Consider the following 23,190-nt stretch of genomic DNA (forward strand, 5'->3'; position numbering starts at 1 on the left):
TATTCATAAAACTACCAAGCCTCACGCAATCAAATTCAATGTATGCCATTTAATAAATTGTGGGGATTTCAACAACCATATGCAATATGCAAATGAGGAGAAATATTTGTGTGTAAATGCAGATTCTTCCTGTTGGGAGGATATATAGTAGACAACAGAGACTTTTAATCCTAACTCAGGAATTGCATCAGAGTGGGGGAGGGGGGGAGAAAGTATGAAATATAATTAGCATAACCATAAAAAGTATGAAGCAAATGAATAATAACTGTATAGTATGAGGATCAATATACCAGGATGTTGTTTCAGGATTATGATGGTTAAAGCAAAAGGAATTAGCAAAAACATAGAAGTAAAATGCCTCAGATTAAACCTTTTGCTCCACCCAATGGTACCAAATTAATCATTATAGTGGAAATAGACAATTTGAGACAAATTTTTGAAATTGAGACTAGATATAGAAGTACAAATGCCTGGGTAAAATGGGTACAGTATTCGAAAATGATGATTAGCCCACAGGTAGCATGAGAATTATATTGGCTCTTTTTCAACATAGAACAGGTTCAGGAAATTAAAGTTATAAATCCCTTTCTCTCCTTTGTCCACCAGTAAAACATCTAGATGCTAAGAAACCACCTACATTCTTTGAAGCCTTTGGTGACACACTGCATGCCTCAAAAGGTAAAGTGTGGGTTCTGTCCAAATGGTAAGAGAACTAGAAGCATATGTAGAAACAGTAGATGTAGCCACAGAAACCCAAAAAGAAATTATGGTAATCCAAAATGGCCATTCCTAGAACTGTCTTATGGTGGTATTGTGGGGGTTAAATACTAGTATTAAGACATGTTCTTCCCCCAAATTGAATAGGTACTTGTGCAATTGTCCAACTGGCCGCACGGGAACCACGAGAAAAGTTGGAAATTAGAAATTAGGAAATATGAAGTATTGCCTCTAAAATAAAGTTTAATTATAAAAGAGAGTTAAGGAACGTTGAAAAATTAATATTGTTATTACAGTTAACAATATGGTTTAGGAAAGTCAAGAAGGGGGTGTTTTCTGAACAGTAATTAGAGACAAGTGTTAGTATCTTGTGCTTGTTAGGTTCTTGTTAGTATCCAGCCAATGGGAAACCAAAACAGTGTTGCAGGTGGGGGTGGTATAAATACGTGTTGCATGCTCTGGATCCAGCCATTTACACCTGTACAGTGATCCCTCGAGTTTCGCGATCTCGATCTTCGCGAAAACGCTATATCGCGATTTTTCAGCAATTGTTACCATCTCGATCTTCGCGAACACTATATCGCGATTTTCCCCACCCGATCAGGTCACTCTCTTCCTTCCTTTCTCATCTTTCTTTCTCTTTCTCTATGTTGCTTCTTCCTATCTCACACTCTCTTCCTCCCTCTCTCATCTCTTTCTTTCCTTCTCTCTCTTTCTCTCCCCCTCTTGCTCTCGAGCGGCCGCCTAGCAGCTGATCTGCTCGGCAGCGCAGCAGCAGCGAGGAGCCGAAGATCTTCGGCTCCTCGCTGGTGCTGCGCTGCCGAGCAGATCAGCTGCTAGGCGGCCGAAGGAACGTTCCCTGGGTCTTCCCCGCCGCCTCGGATCCTCGCTGATGCCCGCCCGCCGTTTGCCGCTCGCCCCGTTCGGCGGCCGCACGTCCCGTTCGCCCGCCGCTCGCCTCATTCGCCCGCCGCTCCCCTCGTTCGCCCCCCACTCCCCTCGTTCGCCCCCCACTCCCCTCGTTCGCCCGCCGCTCGCCTCGTTCGCCCGCCGCTATCGAACTTGCTATCGAGCCTGCTAATGAAATCCAACCCGCAGCAGCCCTTTCCCTCTCCAGGCTGCGGGAGGGGTCCGGAGAACAATGCCTGGCGCCGCGCTCCCGGCTGGGCTTTTTTCCCCCATTTCCCCTCGGGTGGAATTTCAGACCCTCCGCCGGTTGGATTTCATTAGCAGGCTCGATAGCAAGTTCTTCCTCCCTTTAGAAAGCCCCGCAGCCTCCTCCGACCGGCGAGGCCGCCAGCGAGGACCCGCAAAGCCGCCGCCGCCGCAGCGAGGCCAAGCCGCCCGCTCCCACGGCACGGGCTCCCAACACAGCGCCGCTCAGCCCGCCCTCGGCGATGCCTCCGCGGATCTGCAAGCCCAGCCGAGCGACGCCTCTGGTCTGGGCGAAGGCAGTGGGCAGGCCCCGCCGCAGCAGTCCCCGCGGGCACCGCGCGCCAAGGGCCGGCCAGGCCGCCGGCCAACAAAGGGGCTCCCTCGCCTCCCTCGGGCAGATTTACAAAGGCAGCGCGGCAACTTGGAGCACGGCACGCCCCGCAGCCCTCGCCTCGCCCGCCCCCCCCTGGCTGGCGCTCCGGCTACCCCCGGCTGAGGAAGAACCGAGTAGCCCCCGCCCTCCCCCGCCCGGCTCCCTTCAGCCCCCCGGGGCCAAGCGGGCGGGGGGCGGGCGGGACTTCGCCTGTCTCCGCCGCCCGCATCGCCCCTCCGGCGGGCCGGCCTCCCCCGCCCGCCTCTGCTGCAGCCGCCGCCGCCTCCCCGACTGGCACAAAAGGGCCCCGCCCGCCCCGCCCCGAAGCTTACCTTGCGAGTTTTTGGCTGCGGGGGGAGAAGTAGGACTTTCCTAACTCCCTCCCCCCGGTCGCCGTTTGCTGCTCGCCCGTTCACCTGCCCGCCATCAGGACCGCCGCGCACTAACTTGATGACGGCCAAGCCGTCCCAGATCGTGGGGAGGGGAGCTCTTCTCCAGCCAGGGGACGGCGAGGCCCTCCCAATGCCCCGCGCTTGGAGCCGGAGTGAGGCCACTTCCGCCTCCGGATGAAGGAATCTCCTCAAACTCAAAGCCTGTATCCTGCCGCCCGGTTTACCCAGGACACGAGCGGCGAAGTGACTTGGAGGAATGGAAAGTCCAAACCGCCCGGTTTCAGTGGGGTTTCCCCGTTGCCCAGGGATTCCTTCGCCCGAACGGAGGTGGCTGTGGTGGGTTCAGGAATCCCTGGGCAACGGGGAAACCCCACTGAAACCGGGCGGTTTGGACTTTCCATTCCTCCAAGTCACTTCGCCGCTCGTGTCCTGGGTAAACCGGGCGGCAGGATACAGGCTTTGAGTTTGAGGAGATTCCTTCATCCGGAGGCGGAAGTGGCCTCACTCCGGCTCCAAGCGCGGGGCATTGGGAGGGCCTCGCCGTCCCCTGGCTGGAGAAGAGCTCCCCTCCCCACGATCTGGGACGGCTTGGCCGTCATCAAGTTAGTGCGCGGCGGTCCTGATGGCGGGCAGGTGAACGGGCGAGCAGCAAACGGCGACCGGGGGGAGGGAGTTAGGAAAGTCCTACTTCTCCCCCCGCAGCCAAAAACTCGCAAGGTAAGCTTCGGGGCGGGGCGGGCGGGGCCCTTTTGTGCCAGTCGGGGAGGCGGCGGCGGCTGCAGCAGAGGCGGGCGGGGGAGGCCGGCCCGCCGGAAGGGCGATGCGGGCGGCGGAGACAGGCGAAGTCCCGCCCGCCCCCCGCCCGCTTGGCCCCGGGGGGCTGAAGGGAGCCGGGCGGGGGAGGGCGGGGGCTACTCGGTTCTTCCTCAGCCGGGGGTAGCCGGAGCGCCGGCCAGGTGGGGGCGGGCGAGGCGAGGGCTGCGGGGCGTGCTGGGCTCCAAGTTGCCGCGCTGCCTTTGTAAACCTGCCCGAGGGAGGCGAGGGAGCCCCTTTGTTGGCCGGCGGCCTGGCCGGCCCTTGGCGCGCAGTGCCCGCGGGGACTGCTGCGGCGGGGCCTGCCCACTGCCTTCGCCCAGACCAGAGGCGTCGCTCGGCTGGGCTTGCAGATCCGCGGAGGCATCGCCGAGGGCGGGCTGTGCGGCGCTGTGTTGGGAGCCCGTGCCGTGGGAGCGGGCGGCTTGGCCTCGCTGCGGCGGCGGCGGCTTTGCGGGTCCTCGCTGGCGGCCTCGCCGGGCGGAGGAGGCTGCGGGGCTTTCTAAAGGGAGGAAGAACTTGCTATCGAGCCTGCTAATGAAATCCAACCGGCGGAGGGTCTGAAATTCCACCCGAGGGGAAATGGGGGAAAAAAGCCCAGCCGGGAGCGCGGCGCCAGGCATTGTTCTCCGGACCCCTCCCGCAGCCTGGAGAGGGAAAGGGCCGCTGCGGGTTGGATTTCATTAGCAGGCTCGATAGCAAGTTCGATAGCGGCGGGCGAACGGGGCGAGCGGTGGGCGAACGGGACGAGCGGCAAACGGCGGGCGGGCATCAGCGAGGATCCGAGGCGGCGGGGAAGACCCAGGGAACGTTCCTTCAGCCGCCCAACAGCTGATCTGCTCGGTAGCGCGGCAGCAGCGAGGTGCCGAAGATGAGGTTTCCCCGTTGCCCAGGCAAAGGGGAAACCCCATCTTCGGCTCCTCGCTGCTGCCGTGCTACCGAGCAGATCAGCTGTTGGGCGGCTGAAGGAACCTTCCCTTGGTCTTCCCCACCGCCCACACGCAAACTTCACCATCTGCGCATGTGCGGCCATGAAAAAATGGCCGCACATGCGCAGATGGTGTTTTTACTTCCGCACCGCTATATCGCGAAAAATCGAGTTTCGCGAGGGGTCTTGGAACGGAACCCTCGCGAAACTCGAGGGATCACTGTATTTGCAAATAAGTACTGGATTGCCTTCATTGCTTTATTGGTTACCTATTTCTAACACAGGGTTCTGAAGCCGTTCCTCGCCCCCATCACATGACTCTGGCAAATTGCAGTGGTACTTGGGCCAGGTTCTGCAAAAAATGTCCAAAACAATGCATTGACTTTAATAAGACTCTCACTAGGTTGTTATTTTGTACTCTTTATTCGTTTGACAGAACGCTAGCTATACGCGGCTACTGTGACAGCTCATACGCGAGATAGAGAGAGAGCGTGTAATACAGTGGCTTTCCCTATTTATACATTTCAGCCCGACAACAGCAGCTTCTGACAGCGATACAATTCTGGCACCAAAACCCGGGAGCCAATTGAAACAAGGTAAACAACTTTTACAAGTATACATGCAATCTGCTTGACAACTGATCTTCCCTACTTAACACCCCTCCCCTTTCAGATTACTTTACAGATCACTCGAAGAGGCAAGTGATGAAATTCTGCAATCTAGGAGGTCTTCTGGCTGTTCTCTAGGACCTGCGCAGTTCATTTAATACTTGAACGTCAAAGGAGGAGGAGGGTTCCTCACAATCCGTGTTGGGAGCTACCGGCCCCGCTTGTGATGTCCTTCCCTGCAATGAATCCGGCAGACCTCGGTCAGCACCTTCAGCGCTGGAGTGGTCTTGGTGGCACGGTAAGTCCCAGTCAATGTCCCCTTGTCTGGTTTGCATTTGGCCGTGGCTGTGTCGGTTAGAACTCCCTGTGGGGAGTGAAGGTTCAGAGGCTCCGTTAGACTGATTGGTCAGCCCGTGCCGGAGGCTGGCTGTTTCCAGCCGCCTCCTTATATGGTCAATATGTCTTTTCCACAGGGGGCCATCTCCCAACCTGACATGGTAAGTTTTAGGACCAGTTTTTTCTGTGACAATCCCTTTCTCCCACTGGTTTCCCCTGTCAAAATTCTTTACATAAACCGCTTGCCCCACACTGAATGACCTTTCAGGGGATTCAGAGTAGTCGTGTCTGACATTAATGTATGATGGATGTAGTCTGTTTAAAGGTGACCTTAGCTTCCTTCCCATTGGTTGCTGTGCTTGGCGTTATATGTTGGGACAAAAGGAAGGTGTCCAGGCGTTCCTGGATGTTACCAGGCTGAGACCTTTTTAGGGCCTCTTTGGCGACACGAACAAATCTCTCCGCCATCCCGTTAGCCCAAGCTGCATGAGGAGAGACCAGAGCATGCCTGATGCCCAATTGTGCCAGGAATAATTCAATCTACCTGGATGTAAACTGAGGGCCATTGTCAGAAACCAGCACATCTGGGCATCAATGTGTGGCAAACAACATGTGTAAGACCTGTATTATTGCACAGGAGGTAGTAGATCCCAAAAGTATAATATCTAGCCATTTGGAATAGGCGTCCACGATGACCAGGAACGTGTGTGGGCCCACTGGCCCTGCCAGATCAATATGTATACGAGACCATGGGTCTTGAGGTGTTTCCCAAACCATAGGGGTGGTTTTGGGAGGACTAGGCCTTGAGTCCTGACAGGGGGCACATGTGGCCACCCACTGTTCTATCTCAGCATCCAACCCTGGCCACCACAAGTGACCCCTAGCCAGGGCCTTCATCCAGACTATTCCTGGGTGCCCTTGGTGCAACATTTGCATGACCTTAGGCCGCAACGTCTTGGGAATGACCACCCTATCCCCCCAAAGGATGCAATCCTTTACCACTGACAGTTCCATTCTCCTACTTTTATACTCCATGACCAGCTGGTCCTCCCCCTTGATGGGCCAGCCCTTTAATATACATTGAACCACCCTGCGTAGGATTAAATCTTTCTTTGTTTCCTCAGCAAATTCCACTGCAGTAACGATGGCAGGGCCTGCTAGGTCAATTAAAAGGACCTCACTTACAGGAGCAGGGTCCTCCACCTTCTGGGCCAACGGGCAATGACTCAGGCCATCTGCGTGATTAATCAGTGGTCCCCCTTTATGTGTAAGTGAGTAGTTGTAGCCAGCTAGGAAAATTGCCCATCTAGTAATCCTAGGGGATACAAAAGGTGGTGTTGGCTTCCCTTCTGCTAACAGACCCAGTAGGGGCTTGTGGTCCGTGACAAGTTCAAAATGCCTTCCAAATAGGTAGTGGTGGAACTTTTTAACCCCTGCTACCAGGGCTAAGGCCTCCTTGTCAATTTGTGCATAGTTTCTCTCTGTGGTGGAGAGGGTCCTTGAAAAATAAGCAACTGGGGCTTCCTGCCCATTAGGTAGGATATGGGCCAGGACCGCGCCTACCCCATAAGGGGAGGCATCACAGGTTAGCCTTATTGGCAACATGGTATTGTATTGCACCACCACACTTTGTGAAGTAAGCAGGTTTTTTATTTGGAGAAATGCAGCTTGTTCAATGTCTCCCCATCTCCACGTCGCTCCCTTGTGGAGAAGACGATGTAGCGGTTCAGCTGCGGAGGCCTTCTGTTTCAGAAAAACAGAATAAAAGTTTAACAGGCCCAGAAATGCTTGCAGCTCAGTTTTAGATGTGGGGGCTGGGGGCTTCCTTTATGGCCTTGACTTTCTCCAATGTAGGGTGTATTCCTTCCCTATCAATTCTGAACCCTAAGAAATCTACTGAGGGAGTGCCCCATACACATTTATCAGGCCTTAATTTCAGGCCCTTGGCCTGTAACCTGGTTAACACCTCCCGTATCCTAGCATGTAGTTGCACCGGTGTGTCCCATGATATAAGTATATTATCGAAGTAGGGGACCACCCCCTTAATTCCCAGTAACAGGCGTTCCATCAGGCGTTGGAAAATCCCTGGGGCCACGCTGACTCCAAACTGGAGCTGAGTACATTTGAAAGCTCCCCTATGGGTCACAATGGTTTGCGCAAGGGCAGTGGCCTCATCCACTGGCAGCTGCTGGTATGCTTGTACGAGATCCAACTTTGCAAACATAGTACCAGAACCCAGTGTGTGCAGTAACTGTTGTACCACTGGTATTGGGTATGAGTTGTGCTGCAGGGCCTTATTTAAAGTGGATTTATAATCAGCACATACCCTAAGGGAACCATCAGGTTTGAGTGGTGTAACAATTGGGGTCTCCCAGGGGGCATGATCCACCGGCACCAGTATGCCCTGTGCCAACAGCTTGTCCAGCTGCTCATCTAATTTATTGAGAATGGGCAATGGTACTCTGCGAGGCTTCAAACGCAATGGGGGACCCACATGGTCTAGTGAAAATGAGATGGGTGGCCCCTTATAAGTGCCCAACTTAGAATCAAACACCGCTGGAAACTCTTTCACAAAGTTGGGTTTTCCCTCATGTGACACCTTATTTAAACCTGTAACCAAAGGTGCCATCCAGTCCAACCCCAAGAGGGAATGATTAGCCCCCTTAATTACCAACATTGGTAGAGAACAGCTAATGTTCTTAAAGGTGACAGGAACCAATGTTCTACCCAAAACCTGAATAGGGTGCCCTTGAAAGTCCTTAATAGCAGTGTCAATAGGTTTAAGTTAACTCAAAGATAGGGCAGGCAAATAAAGCTTCAGCTTATGCCAGGGCATTAGGGTAAACTTTGACCCTGTATCAAGTTCCATCTGGCATGGTCGCTGGTTTAGGAGCAAAGGAACGACCAACTTATTAGGGGCTAAGAGGCAGGAGTCAGTGTTTCTTGTTGACTGGTTACCTCGGTTTCCTTCACGAGAAGGATTATTTCACTGACGGCGGTTCCCTCTGTATTGTGGCCGGAATGGCCGGTAGACACGTTGTTGCTGCTTCGGTTGGTACGGGCGCTGGGACCCTTGGGCAAGCGGCACATCATCTGGTAGGATTGTGCGGCACACTTCAGCGATGTGGCCTCTCTTATCACAACGGCGGCAGAAGGTTTCTCTGAAAGGGCAACGCGAATGGGCATGCTGTCCTCGGCATCCGGCACAGGCGTTGCAGGGAATGATGGTCGTGGGTTTCGAAGTGGTGGGGCTCTCAGCTGGCAGCAATGGTCCTCGTAGGCTTCATACTCCAGAGAGTTGTATTCTTGCGGGTGGGAGATGGCGGGTGCAGAGTCGGTCACCTTAAAAACCGTAGACAATTTGTCGTTGGTCTTCAAGTCCGCTGCTGCCGCTTCAGCCACCTCCGCGGCTTTGATAACATCTTGGAGAGAGGAGTCATCTGCCGAAGGGAGCTTGTTCCTGATGGAAACGTTCCGCATGCCGAAAATAATGGCATCTGTCAAACGAGCCTCCGGGTTGTCAAATTGGCATTTTGACAGGATCGTGCGCAAACGGGTAGCAAATTGGTTAATTGATTCTCCCTCGGCTTGAGCCATTCGGGAGAACTGGTGGCGGAAAACCTAGCCGGCTTTGTTGGCTTAAAATGGGAAGCCAACTTTGTAGTGAGAGTTTCCCACGTAACTGAATTTGCCGGCTCCGGGTCTATCAATGTTTCCGCCAGATCAAAAATCTGAGATCCACAATAATTCAAAAAGAGTGCTCGTTTGCGGCCGCTGTCCGCGTCCTTCATGCCAGCCGCCTCTAGGAAGATTTCGAATTTAGCCATGTAGGCTGTCCAAGTTGTCCGCTCCAGATCAAAAAACTCAGGTGGCTGTATAATAGACGGGGTCGCCATGGTAATTCTGGGTTTCCAGACCCTTGTCGCCAGTAATAAGACTCTCACTAGGTTGCTATTTTGTACTCTTTATTCGTTTGACAGAACGCTAGCTATATGCGGCTACTGTGACAGCTCATACGTGAGATAGATAGAGAGTGCGTAATACAGTGGCTTTCCCTATTTATACATTTCAGCCCGGCAACAGCAGCTTCTGATAGCGATACAATCTGAGATCCACAATAATTCAAAAAGAGTGCTCGTTTGCGACCGCTGTCCGCGTCCTTCATGCCAGCCGCCTCTAGGAAGATTTCGAATTTAGCCATATAGGCTGTCCAAGTTGTCCGCTCCGGATCAAAAAACTCAGGTGGTTGTATAATAGACGGGGTCGCCATGGTAATTCTGGGTTTCCAGACCCTTGTCGCCAGTAATAAGACTCTCACTAGGTTGCTATTTTGTACTCTTTATTCGTTTGACAGAACGCTAGCTATACGCGGCTAATGTGACAGCTCATACGCGAGATAGAGAGAGAGCGCATAATACAGTGGCTTTCCCTATTTATACATTTCAGCCCGGCAACAGGAGCTTCTAACAGCGATACAATTCTGGCGCCAAAACCCGGGAGCCAATTGAAACAAGGTAAACAACTTTCACAAGTATACATACAATCTGCTTGACAACTGATCTTCCCTACATAACAGACTTCTTTAACAGCCCAGTGTTTGTTTAATGATCACAGGATTTGCTTTAAAAATAAAATGTTCAGTTAAGACTGATCACCAGAAAAAAAGTTGTAAAATCAGGGTGGTCACATAAATGCCTTGATTTACATCCATCATAACTTATGATGGAAATTCCGACCTCCATTACAGTCATAATTTGAGCACTGTGTATATTGGATAGGAGCAGAGTCAGTGAAGGGCTACCAAAATTTTTACTACCACATTGTGGGCGTGGCTTATGCAGGATGCCCTGCATTTCCTTTCAACATCTTTCAGTGCAAATTGGGTGCTCTGGGGTGGAGCTCCAGTTTCGCTACCCCACTGTGTTGCCCTCCGTCCAGGCAGTAGCCCATCCCTGAGCAGAGTGATAGGAAGATGTTAGATAATCCCTTCATTGGCAATGGCAGGGGGATTATTTCATACTTCATGGGACAAGGCAATGATAAACCACTCCTGTGTTCCACTCAAAAACACAGAGGTACACAAAAGGGTGAGATTACACTGTCAAAGTAATTACACTGACAGTGAGATACTGTCATTAGTTCAACCTATATGTTGAATGTATATGAGAAAGGTGAGATTCATTGCTTGATTTTGCTGCCCCACTCACCAAAGTTTTCATTCCCAATGTCAACATTCTCCCTCACCTTTTAGCTGTATTATTCCATCACTACAAGCATGAACCCAGGCAGCAACATTCCCAGTAGATTCTGCCAAATTAAACTCTTTGTTTACTAAGCAAATTTATGCTTAGATCCCAGGGGAAAAAAGAGTGGAGAAGAGGGGGAAAGGGAGAGAGGGAAACAGGCAAGGACTCTCAATGCTGCTCAAGTCAATTTTATCAAACAAAGCCGGATTTTCAGCCCAAGGGACATATACCAGGTAACTTAAATCTCCACTTCAATTCCAAGGCCGACCCTTGCCCTAGCCCCAAAAATGTATCTGATACCTGTGTTGCAGCATTTGTTACACTCGCTGGGGGTAGGGAAGGTCTTTGCTCACCTCAACCTCATATAGGCTTACTAGAGGAGGCTGCAAACACGCAGACAATTAACACACGCAGGGGGGCGTTTTGCTGCAAAAGACTCCAGTTCAGTGTAAGCACTGCCCCCAGGATCTTTCAGGGTCTAATGGGATGGCTCCTCGGGGGGGTGGAAGGGGCCCTTCCATATATCAATGAAATTATCATAGTGGCAGCAAATGAGGAGGAGCTACAGGGAAGGCTTCTCAACTTCTCTTCTGTTTTCCTGCCCCATATGGCGTCTGTTGTAGAGCCACTACACAGACCTGTAGACTCGGGAGCCAGATGGCACTGGGGCCCCACAAAAAGTCTGGCCTTCTCAGCTGTCAAACAACTTCTGGTATCAAACTCGCTACTTCCACAATATTGTGAACATCTTCCCCTAGTCTTGGCGCATGATGCCTCTGAGTACAGGATAGGTGCGGTATTAAGCCATTGGTTATCTAATGGCAAGGAAGCACCAATTGCATTTTATTGAAGAACTCTAGGAATTACAGACAGGTAGATAAAGAGGTGTTGGCTCTACTAGCCGGGGTATGCCATTTCCGCCAATGCCTCTATGGGCGCCAATTTAAGTTGGCAACTGATCATCAGCCGTTATTGGGCGTATTCGCTAAGAACAAGCAGTCTTTGCACATGATGTGATTGTCAGTTTTCCTAGCCAATTACAAATATGATTTAGGATACTGGCTAAGATGAAACATAGCACATGCACATACATTAAGCTGCTGTCCGCTATCCGCCAGCCTCAAAGACCGAGACCCAGTGGCTATTATATTGGCTATCTCTGAATTAAATCTGCCCATAACTGAATCAGATATAGCCATGGCCCCAGCGAGAGACCTTAAATTAATTAGAGTCCTGTCATGTGTCCCTAGAGGGTGGCCAGAAGGCAGGGCCCCTGATGACTTCCTTTCATTCCAAACAAGACAAAATGAATTATTAGTCTACTGTGGACTGAGTGTGTGGTGATTCCTCAGTCATTGCGTAGCTCTATATTAGACTTACTACATCAGGCATGCCCTGGTGTAGTTCGCATTAAGTTATTGGCATGCAGTTATATGGCCAGGCATTGACAAGGACAAGAGTCATGGGAGTTCCCACCCCGAGGAGAGCCTCGGATTTGGGAGCATCTATCTGCCCCATGGTGAAAGCTTCATATAGATTTAGTCAGCCCTATCCGTGGCCAAATTTTTCTGATTGTAGTGGATGCTTTTTCAAAGTGGTTAGAGGTTTGTACCATGACATTTACTACATCTGAAGCTATTATTCATGCCCTTTCTAATCTAATAGCAATTTATAGTTTCCCTGGCCCCATGATTTCAGATAATGGGCCTCAGTTCACCTTGGCGGCTTTCCATCATTTCCTTGCTTCTAAGGTCATTAAACATGGATTAATCGCCCTCTGGCATCCTTCTGGAAACGGTCAAGCAGACCTAAGTGCCAAAGCCCAATGCAACAACATCACCAAAAAGTCTTCAAAACGTTGTTAAAGTAATCCTGCCTTGACGTTATCAAGGCTGACAGCTGTCACGACCACTTCTGGAAGTGAATTCCATAAACCAACGACCTTCTGGGTGAAGAAATATTTCCCTTTATTTGTTCTCGCTTTCTTACCTATGAGCTTCAGGGAGTGTTCTCTCATCCTAATACTGTGTGATAGAGAAAAGAATTTTTCTCTATCCACCTTTTCTATCCCATGCATGATTTCACACACTTCGATCAAGTCATCGCTTAAATGCCCTCTTTCAAGGCTGAAGAGACCAAGGCGTTGCAACCTGGTTTCATAAGGGAGGTGCTCCATTCAATTAAGTTCCATTAAGTTTGGCGGTTTTTTCATCCTTAACACTGTGAATTAATCTTTTTGGACTTTGAACCATTTACTGATATTTTACCAAAAAGGTAAAAGGAATATGTGGAATCATGGCAAAAGGAAGTTGGACACTTCAAGTTCTGGTGAGCTGTGGCTTGAACTCACTGTACCTGGCACTTCTGTAGCCTCCGTGGCAATAGGCTGATGACTAGGTGAGTTACAAGATTAAGAGGCTGGAAAGAGCCCAAGTCAGTTATGTCATTTATTATTTTTGGTAATTTTTTTTAACCTCTGCTTTGTCTTTTGCCTAACCATGGATCATTCAACCAAGGGAAGCCGTGCATCTCACCTAGTCTATGCAAGGGAAACTCCTAGGGGAGAAGTTTACATATCCCATGTGTGGAAGGAAGAACCTGTTTTCCTGCTGGTGGACACAAAACTGATAGCTACAGCCACAGAACAGAAAATGCCTGATATCATCAATGTAGAACTACAGTGGAAATACCAATAGATGTGTGATGAGTGCTAATAGACCTCAATAGCCACTAGAGCCACTTTGGAAAGAGTTCTCCACATTACTGAAAACAATATAAGTGTAGTAACCCATGGGATAATTGACCTTGTATTTAGTTGTTTCTATAAAATAATTTCTTGCTCCATAGCACAGAGGAATAGCATGGAATAGGATCAACTAGACAGCCAATATTGGACCAAGGTCACCTATTGACTTTCAAGGTTAATTATTTTTATTCAAATGCCCCCCAATTTTGTTTGGCACATTTCTGAATGTATATACCACCTATGGAGGGCATTCTTTTTTGTTGGGGGTTCCTTAGGTTTTCATGGTCCCATTTTTTTCTAGATTCTTCTTATTTCTTAGTCATTAGGATGATTCAATACGATTTATACTTCTTGTGTATATCGCAAGTCTCCACATAATGATTATTTTTATTGGACGTTCATATTGACATTGGACTTTAACATCTCTGCTGTATTTCTACTCTGAAGAATAGTTAATTTTGGATGTTTGGGTCTGCTGCTTATATAGTGTTATCATGGTATTTGCCTGGTTTGAGGTTGTTCAATTGCCATTGCCCTTCTCCTTATTTTCCCAATGCTTGTATTCTATGCCCGTACAATTGTTAATATCATTAGGATATTACCAAGTGAACTCTCCTCGGTGTCTTTAATTGCTATTTGGATTCACATGACCTTAAATTTTTATGGGTACATTTAGGTGGTGTTTCTGCACTGAATAGAATAATATAGAATACAATTCCTTATTGGCCAAGTGTGATTGGACACACAAGGATTTTGTCTTTGTGGCATATGCTCTCATAAAAGAAAATATACACTGCTCAAAAAAATAAAGGGAACACTCAAATAACACATCCCAGATCTCAATGAATGAAACATTATAATTGAATTCTTTGTTCTGTACAAAGTTGAATGTGCTGACAACAAAGTCACAAAAAAGTCATCAGTGGAAATCAAATTTATTAACCAATGGAGGCCTGGATTTGTAGCCACATGCAAAATTAAAGTGGAAAAACACACTACAGGCTGATTCAACTTTTATTTAATGTCCTTAAAACAAGTCAAAAGGAGGCTCAGTATTGTGTGTGGCCTCCACATGCCTGCATGACCTCCCTACAACGCCTGGGCATGCTCCTGATGAGGTTGTGGATGGTCTCCTGAGGGATCTCCTCCCAGACCTGGACTAAAGCATCCGCCAACTACCAGACAGTCTGTGGTGCAATGTGACATTGGTGGATGGAACAAGACATGATGTCCCAGATGTGTTCAATCGTATTCAGGTCTGGGGAACGGCCTGGCCAGTCTATAGCTACAATACCTTCATCTTGCAGGAATTGCTCGCACACTCCAGCCACATAAGATCTGGCATTGTCCTGTATTAGGAGGAACCCAGGGCCACCCGCACCAGCATATGGGCTCACAAGGGGTCTGAGGATCTCATCTCGGTACCTAATGGCAGTCAGGCTACCTCTGGTGAGCACATGGAGGGCTGTGTGGCCCTCCAAAGAAATGCCACCCCACACCATTACTGACCCACCGCCAAACCGGTCATGCTGAAAGATATTGCAGGCAGCAGATCACTCTCCATGGCATCTCCAGACTGTCACATGTGCTCAGTGTGAACCTGCTTTCATCTGTGAAGAGCACAGGGCACCAGTGGCGAATTTGCCAATCCTGGTGTTCTGTGGCAAATGCCAAGCGTCCTGCACAGTGTTGGGCTGTGAGCACAACCCCCATCTGTGGACATCGGGTCATCATACCATCCTCATGGAGTTGGTTTCTAACCGTTTGTGCAGACACATGCACATTTGCAGGGCTCTGGCTGTCCTCCTCCTGTTTCTCCTTGCACACAGGCATAGGTAGCGGTCCTGGTGCTTGCTTGTTGCCCTCCTACGACCCCCTCCATGTCTCCTGGTATACTTGTCTGTCTCCTGGTAGCGCCTCCAGCCTCTGGACACTACGCTGACAGACACAGCAAACCTTCTCACCCCAGCTCGCATTGAACTGCACTACCTGAGCCACTTGTATGGGTTGTAGAGTCTGTCTCATGCTAACACGAGTGTGAAAGCTCAACCAACATTCAAAAGTGACCAAAACATCAGTCAGAAATCATTGACCCTGAGATGTGGTCTGTGGTCCCCACCTGCAGAACCACTCCTTTATTGAGTGTGTCTTGATAATTGCCAATAATTTCCATCAGTTGTCTATTCCATTTGCACAACAGCATGTGAAGTTGATTGTCAATCAGTGTTGCTTCCTAAGTGGACAGTTTGATTTCACAGAAGTTTGATTTTCTTGGAGTTATATTCTGTTGTTTAAGAGTTCACTTTATTATTTTTGAGCAATATATGTACCACCTATGGAGGGCATCCTTTTTTGTTGGGAGTTCCTTAAGTTTTCATGGTCCCATTTTTTTTCCTTAGATGCTTATTTCTTAGTCATTAGGATGACACGGAAAGATGTATACTGTATATCGCAAGTCCCTACATATTGGACATGCATATTGACATTAGAATTCAACATCTCTGCTGCATTACAGCTCCAAAGGATGGTTAATTTTGGAAGTTTGGGCCTGCTGCTTATAGAGTGCTACCTCAAGCATAGTATTTGCCTGGTTTGAGGTTGCTAAATTGCCATTGCCCTCTTTGCACTGCTTGTATTTTATGCCCATACAATTCTTAATGTCATTAGGATACTACCAAGTGAAGTCTCCTCTGTGTCTTTAATTGCTATTTGGAATCACATGACCCTAGATTTTTTATGGGCACCTTTTGGTGGTGTTTCTGAACTGAATAGTACAGAATAATATAGAATAGAATTCTTTATTGGCCAAGTGTGATTGGACACACAAGGAATTTGTCTTTGGTGCATATGCTCTCAGTGTACATAAAAGAAAATAAACTTTTGTCAAGAATCATGAGGTACAACACATAATAATTGTCAGAGGGTACAAACAGGCAATCAGGAAACAATCAATATTAATATAAATTGGAATGATACAAGGAACAATTTACACTCATACAGTCACAAGTGTGAGGAGATGGGTGAAAGGAATGATGAGAAGACTAACATTAATAGTAATGTAGTCTTAGTGAATAGTTTGACAGTGGAATATTTGTTAGCAGAGTGATAGCATTCAGGGAAAAAAACTGTTCTTGAATCTAATTGTCTTGGTGTGCAGTGCTGTGTGGCATCATTTTGAGGGTCTGCGGAGTCTGCGGAGAGGGGCGGCATTCAAATATAAATAAATAAATAAATAAATAAAAAATAAATAAAAAATAAATAAAAAATAAATAAAAAATAAATAAATAAATAAATAAATAAATAAATAAATAATAAATAAATAAATAAATAAATAAATAAATAAATAAATAAATAAATAAATAAATAAATAAATAAATAAATAAATAAATAAATAAATAAATAAATAAATAAATAAATAAAATAAATAAAATAAATAAAATAAATAAAATAAATAAAAAAATAAATAAATAAATAAATAAATAAATAAGTAAATAGAACCAATTTATGTCCAGGATGCAAGGATGCCAAATATGTAAATATTTTCATGGCCCCCTTTTTGTCTAGTGCAGTATACAGGTTCTCAATGGAAGGCAGATTGGTAGTACAGTGTTCCCTCGATTTTTGCGGGTGCAAACCTCATGAATGGCCTATACCACGTTTTTTAAAAAAATATTAATTAAAAACTGCATCTACACCCCGGTTTTTCCCACCCGATGACGTCATACGTCATCGCCAATCTTTCGTCTGCCATTGCTGATTGGCCAAAATCTTGCCCAATCAGCATTGTTATCGCAAAAATTTCTCATTGCTGATGGCCCGAAATCTCGGCCAATCAGTGGTGTTATCGCAAAAATTTTGCACGTCATTGCTGATGGCTCAAAATCTCGGCAAATCAGCGGTGTTATCCAGGTGTGCATTAGTACTTTTACAACTATTAAAACTTATTAGAAGACATACCCAAGATGACTCCTAAAAGTTCCACGCAGAGTGGAGGCAGCAACAGTAAAAAGTGTACGAAGGTGCTGACGATTAAAGAGAAGATTGAACTGTCAGATATGCTAAAAGGTGGTTGGTCGTATGCAGAAGTTGGGCGGCATTATGGAATAAACGATTCGAGTGTGAGATATGTTTGAAAAGATGAAAAGAAGATAAGACAAACAGCTGTGATCACATTCAACAAGGAAGCAAAAAGGATGGTGTTCTGTCTGGGTCACTCCAGAAGCCAATACCAACCCAAAAAGAGAAGCCAGACACACTGGTAAAGGCAAAGGCAGTTTTATAAACGTCAAGAAAAACACAGGTAACAGAAAACGTCCTTACAAACAGGAAAATGCTGTATCTTCATATATATATCCACGAAGGCAAAAGTCCATGCAGCAATACAGAATTCTTGCTGCCAAGCCGAGGCAGTAGATAGCAGACCTACACCTCCCACGGGTCTTCCAAAGCTGCTGGGCACAAGCCAGGAACAGAGACGCCGATAAACAAGACAGGATAACGCAACTCCACACTGATAACATTCCACATGGCTTCAAGGGCTTGCCTGCCTTTTAACCCCTGCTAAGGAGGACCACACCCAAGCCCAGCTGTTCCTGATTCAGTGCTGATAATACCTCTTTAATTGCTCCTTTCTTTGATCTGAACGTCTCCTCCATGTCAATGATGGCTTGTGCTTCATCACTTAATGACTCTAAGGTACTGGCTGGGGAGAGTCCCCCCCCCCCCCCGGGGCTCTCATGCTGTTCTCCTTCATCACATTCCTGATTTTCCTCTCCCCCATCCGACTGTTCAGCCCCCTCCTCTTCGCTGTCATCTTCCATCCCGGCATGGAGCCAGCAGAGACACAGCCGGTCCCTGAGCAGCCTCAGGCTGAACCACAACAGATGGTGACGCCTAGAAATAAACGGCTTATGAAAATGGAAGCTGCTTTGTCCGTGTGGGTACAAGACTGCCGTAAGAAGAGCATTGCATTAGATACCAACACGATACGGACAAAGGCACAACAACTCTACAGCTGTCTGGTGAACAAAGAAGGAGGCGATGCAGCTGAGGGAGTAGAAGATGTTGATGAAGGTGCTGATGACATGGAAGATCCCCAGCCATCAACAACAACTGCTTCTCCAATACCATCCACATTCACAGCAAGTAAAGGCTGGTTTGATAAATTTCAACGGCTCTATGGCCTGAGCAGCATGTCATTGCACGGAGAAGCTGCCTCAGCAGATACAGGTGCAGCCGAGGAATACATCCATGGCACGTTTAAGGAGATAACTGAAGAATGGGCCTACCTTCCAGAACAGGTGTTCAACATGGACGAAATAGGCCTGTTCCAGAAGAAGATGCCATTGAAGGGCTACTGGCGTCAGTACATGATCGCATCGTGTCTGAAGAACATTCAGAATGCCTTAATGGATATGAAGACACAGTCAATGAATGCCTGCTGGAAGAAATTGTGGCCAGAAGTGGTACACGATTACAAGGGATTTGCTCCTGAAGAAATTCAACATGCTGCAGTCCAGAAATCTGTGTAGCTGGCACAGTTACTGGGTGGAGAAAGCTTCAGTGACATGACGCCCGATGAAGTCAATAGTTTGCTTGATGAGCATGGCCTACCACTGACAGACAAAGATCTGGAGGAGCTGACAAAATCAGCGAGTGAAGAAAAGAAAGAAGAGGAAGCTGAACAAGCTGAGGAAGAAGAAGAGGCTGGCCTAACGCTTGAACGGCTTGCAGAAGTGCACAGAAGTGCTGCACATCTCCAACAGATTGTGAAACTTTGGGATCCCAGCATGAGCATCTATAACCCTTATAGAGCAAGACAGCATAAAATGTCTGTATTACAGGGTTGGATTTTCTCAGAGAATAAGATTGTAATTCCCAAAGAACTGTAATTCATTTCAAGTAGGAAAGAAAGAGGCTTCAAGGAAATATTATTTAGAAGTAGAAATTGATAAGCATAAGTCACAAAACAACTTTTTCAAAATTATTTTTATATTTATGTTTTATAAAAAAGTTCAAAAAAAATTTCTGCTGCTTCTCTCAATAACAACTACAGAAACTACTAATATTGCCTAGTTCTTATACTATCTAAAATCTATTATATAATATATCTTAGTTCTAATATTACTATCTACTATCTCCTAGTTCTAATACTACCATACCTAATATCTATGATCTACTGTAATATATCTGATTTCTTATACTATTATCTAATATCTAATACTGTTTAGTTCTAATACTATCTCATATCTACAGTACTAATATCACCTAATAGTCATGTTTACTATCTAACATCGCTTACTTCTAATACTATTTAATATCTTAAATCTAATATATCCTATTTCTAATACTAATATCTACTATGTAATATATCCTAGTTCTAATACGATCTGATATCTGTTAATTCTATGAGCTTGACTGGAATCACACAATGCACACAATCACTTGGTACTTAAAATGCAGTTTGGACTCTACAGTTTTGGAAAAAGAAGCTTTTTTCCTCCAGCCAGTATGCGACTGTTTTCTTCACGGGGAGTTGAACAGGTGTCCTTTTGTCTTTCCTTTAGAAATCTGGCATGTGAGGGCTCGTAATTGGTGATGGTGGAATCGCCTATAAAGTCGGCTATTTCTCCCTGTTGCCTGTTCTTTGGTCTTCTGCATGTTATCTTTGGATTGACGAAGGGACCTGTTGAGGGATAACTCTGATGTAAATTTTTTCACATGTTTCTCACATATAGTCTCACATATTCCTCACTTCACAGTTGCTTTGAATTCAGAGTTATGATGCTCCTCCCAAAGCATTTACGTTTTGAGTATGACTCAATTCCAGAGTTCTGATGGTGTCCCATCCCCCGCTTTACAAATGAGACATTCATTTAATAAATACCACAAAAAAGTTGTAAGATCAGATTGGTCATATGGGTGCCTTGATTTATTACCATCATAACCTATGGTCAAAATTCTGAGCTTCATTACAGTCATAATTTGTGGACTGTGTATATTGGATAGTAGCAACATGAGAGGAAGATGTTAGATAAGCCCTTCATTGGCAAATGCAGGGAGATTATTTCATGCTTCATGCGACAAGGCACTGATAAATTACTTCTGTTCAAAAATGCAGAATTGTATGAAGGGATTAGAAATAACTCTCCTTATTAATTCAGCATATATGTTGAATGTATATGAGGGAGGTGGGATTGGGAAAAAAGGACCGTTGTACCTACCTGAACGGTCTTCTCGCTGCACTGGAAGGAGAGTCCAACATGGGTAGTTAACCAATCTTATTGGTAGAGACTGAGTTAATTATTTACATATTAATTAGGTACCACCCCCTTGTATCCCCCATGAGCTCAGTTTTAAAAACGAAGACAATGTAAGAGGATAACCAATTTTTATTGTCAACTATCCAACGAAAACCATGTCTTCCCAACTCCGGCGTCCCTGAACTTAAACAGTGCCGGGTGGGTTTGGACTCTCCTTCCAGTGCAGCGAGAAGACCGTTCAGGTAGGTACAACGGTCCTTCTCCACTGCAGCTGGAAGGAGAGTCCAACATGGGATATGCCAAAGATTAAGGCCCATGGGAGGGAGAAGGTCTTGTCAGGGACGTCGTGGAGGCACAAACTCGTTGCAAAACACGCCTTCCAAACGCTGCATCCGCTGAAGCAAACGAATCCAACTTATAATGTTTAACAAATGTGGAAGGGGCCGCCCAGGTTGCGGCCTTACAGATATCCTCTATGGATGCTTGCGTGGCCCAGGCAGCTGATGTGGCCGCGCTACGTGTTGAATGACCCGTCAGTCCTGATGGTGGGGTCTGGTCCCTAGCCTTGTAAGCTTCCAAGATACAGTCCTTGAGCCATCGGCTAATGGATTTAGAAGACAGGCCTAAACCCATCCTATGTGGTGAAAATGATATGAACAACTGTTCAGATTTCCTGAACGTTTCTGTACGTCTGATGTAGATTTTCAAGGCTCGTCTGACGTCAATTTTTTGCCATCGCAATTCAGATGGATGATTTCCATGAGTACAAAAGTCAGGTAGTATCAACTCTTGTTTTCTATGAAACACAGAATTCACCTTTGGTATGAAGGTGGGATCCAATCTTAGCACAACTCTGTCTGGATAAAATATACAGAGGTCTGATCTGACTGATAAGGCCGCTATTTCAGACACACTACGTGCCGACGTGATTGCGACCAGGAAAGCCGTTTTAATAGATAATAGTCGTAGGGAAATGGACCTCAAAGGTTCAAACGGTGGTTTTGTCAATGCTTTGAGTACCAGTGTGAGATCCCATGACGGAAACCTCCGGACTGGCGGGCTGTGTTTGTTTGTAGCTCCTCGTAGAAAGTCCCTCACCCACGGGTGGAAGGCCAAGGAGCGTGCCTCTGGAACTTGTATCATAGTGGCAAGGGCTGCCACCTGCCTTTTTAGGGTGTTAGGGGCTAACCCCCGGTCTATCCCATTCTGCAGAAATTCCAACACCGGAATTACCGATGTCTCCTTCGGATTCAGATGACGTTGTTCACAAAACTTACAGAACGCTTGCCAGGTTGCCTGGTAAATTCTTGATGTCGACGGATGTCGTGCTGCCTGCATTGTATCAATGACCTTCTCTGGTAACATTTGTTGCCTCAGTCTGCTCCTCTCAAGTGCCACACGGTTAGATGTAGCCACTGGGGATCCGGGTGTTGCAGGTTCCCTTGACTGAGGGCGATGATCCGGTCCGGAATCCTCCACGGTGGTGACACCGATAGTGCCACCAGGTCGGAGAACCATGGGCGTCGAGGCCAATGAGGCGCCACCAATAGCACCTCCGCTCTCTCTGCTAGGATCTTCTCCACCACCCTGGGAATGAGACTGGTGGGGGGAAAAGCATACATCAGACCGGGTGGCCAAGGAGAAAGAAGGGCATTGGTCCCTTCCGCCGTTGGATCCGGAAAACGCGTGTAAAACCTGGACAGTTGAGTATTCTGCTGACTGGCAAACAGATCCACTGAGGGAGTGCCGAATCTTTGGGTCATCTGCTGGAAGATGGCGGGATCCAAACTCCATTCCGATGGATCCAGAATGGTCCTGCTCAGCCAGTCCGCCTGAGTATTGCTGATGCCGGCAATATGCTCGGCCGTCAAGGATGCTAAGTGGATCTCGGCCCAATCGAAAAGATGATTGGCTTCCTCCATGAGGCGCTGTGACCTCGTGCCCCCTTGATGATTGAGATGGGCCCTGGTTGCAACATTGTCTGTCAGGACCCGCACGTGTCTGTCCTGCACTAGCGGGGTAAACGCTTGGAGGGCCAAAAACACCGCCTTCAATTCGAGGAAATTGATGTTGACTGGCTCCAAGTCCTTGTCTGACCAGAGGCCTTGGGCCATGTGGTGTCCAATGTGTGCGCCCCATCCTAAAAGACTGGCGTCTGTTGTGAGTGTTACCGGACTTTGGAGCCGAAATGGGGAGCCTTTGCTTAAGGCTAGCGAAGTCCACCAGCGCAAGGACTCTCTGACTGCCCGTGGGACACGAACCTTTGTGTTGCAATGGCTCCTCCTGGTTCTCTGAGCTGGGAGCAAGAACCACTGTAGATCCCGGATGTGATGTCTTGCCCATGGAACGATGCCTATGGCTGACACCAATGTCCCCAGGATTTTGGATAGCAATGCCAGGGGAACTCTCCTGTCGTGCTGAATGCTGGAGATCAGTTGCCGAATGGTACGTTGCCGTTCTGGAGAAAGAGATACCGTGTTTGATAAGGTATCTATGACTGCTCCGAGATGAAGCAACCTGGTGGTGGGAGACAGGTGACTTTTCTCCATATTGATCGTGAAACCGTGAGACTCCAGTGTCTGCATCGTCCTGACCAAGTCGTTCCTGGCTCCCG

At 47.5% G+C, this 23,190-nt stretch overlaps 1 protein-coding gene across 1 annotated transcript in view; it reads left to right on the plus strand.

Moving 5' to 3' along the window:
• Positions 1 to 700: 700 nt before the first annotated feature.
• The window catches only part of LOC139167137 (lebercilin-like protein), a 49,791-nt gene continuing 27,301 nt past the window's right edge, over positions 701 to 23,190 (plus strand). Inside the window, 3 exon segments of the mRNA XM_070751558.1 lie at positions 701 to 769; positions 5,241 to 5,284; positions 9,769 to 9,836. Coding sequence (XP_070607659.1) covers positions 701 to 769; positions 5,241 to 5,284; positions 9,769 to 9,836 — 181 coding nt within the window.

The sequence above is a fragment of the Erythrolamprus reginae genome, chromosome 4, assembly GCF_031021105.1.
Source record: "Erythrolamprus reginae isolate rEryReg1 chromosome 4, rEryReg1.hap1, whole genome shotgun sequence".
NCBI classification, from domain to species: domain Eukaryota; kingdom Metazoa; phylum Chordata; class Lepidosauria; order Squamata; family Dipsadidae; genus Erythrolamprus; species Erythrolamprus reginae.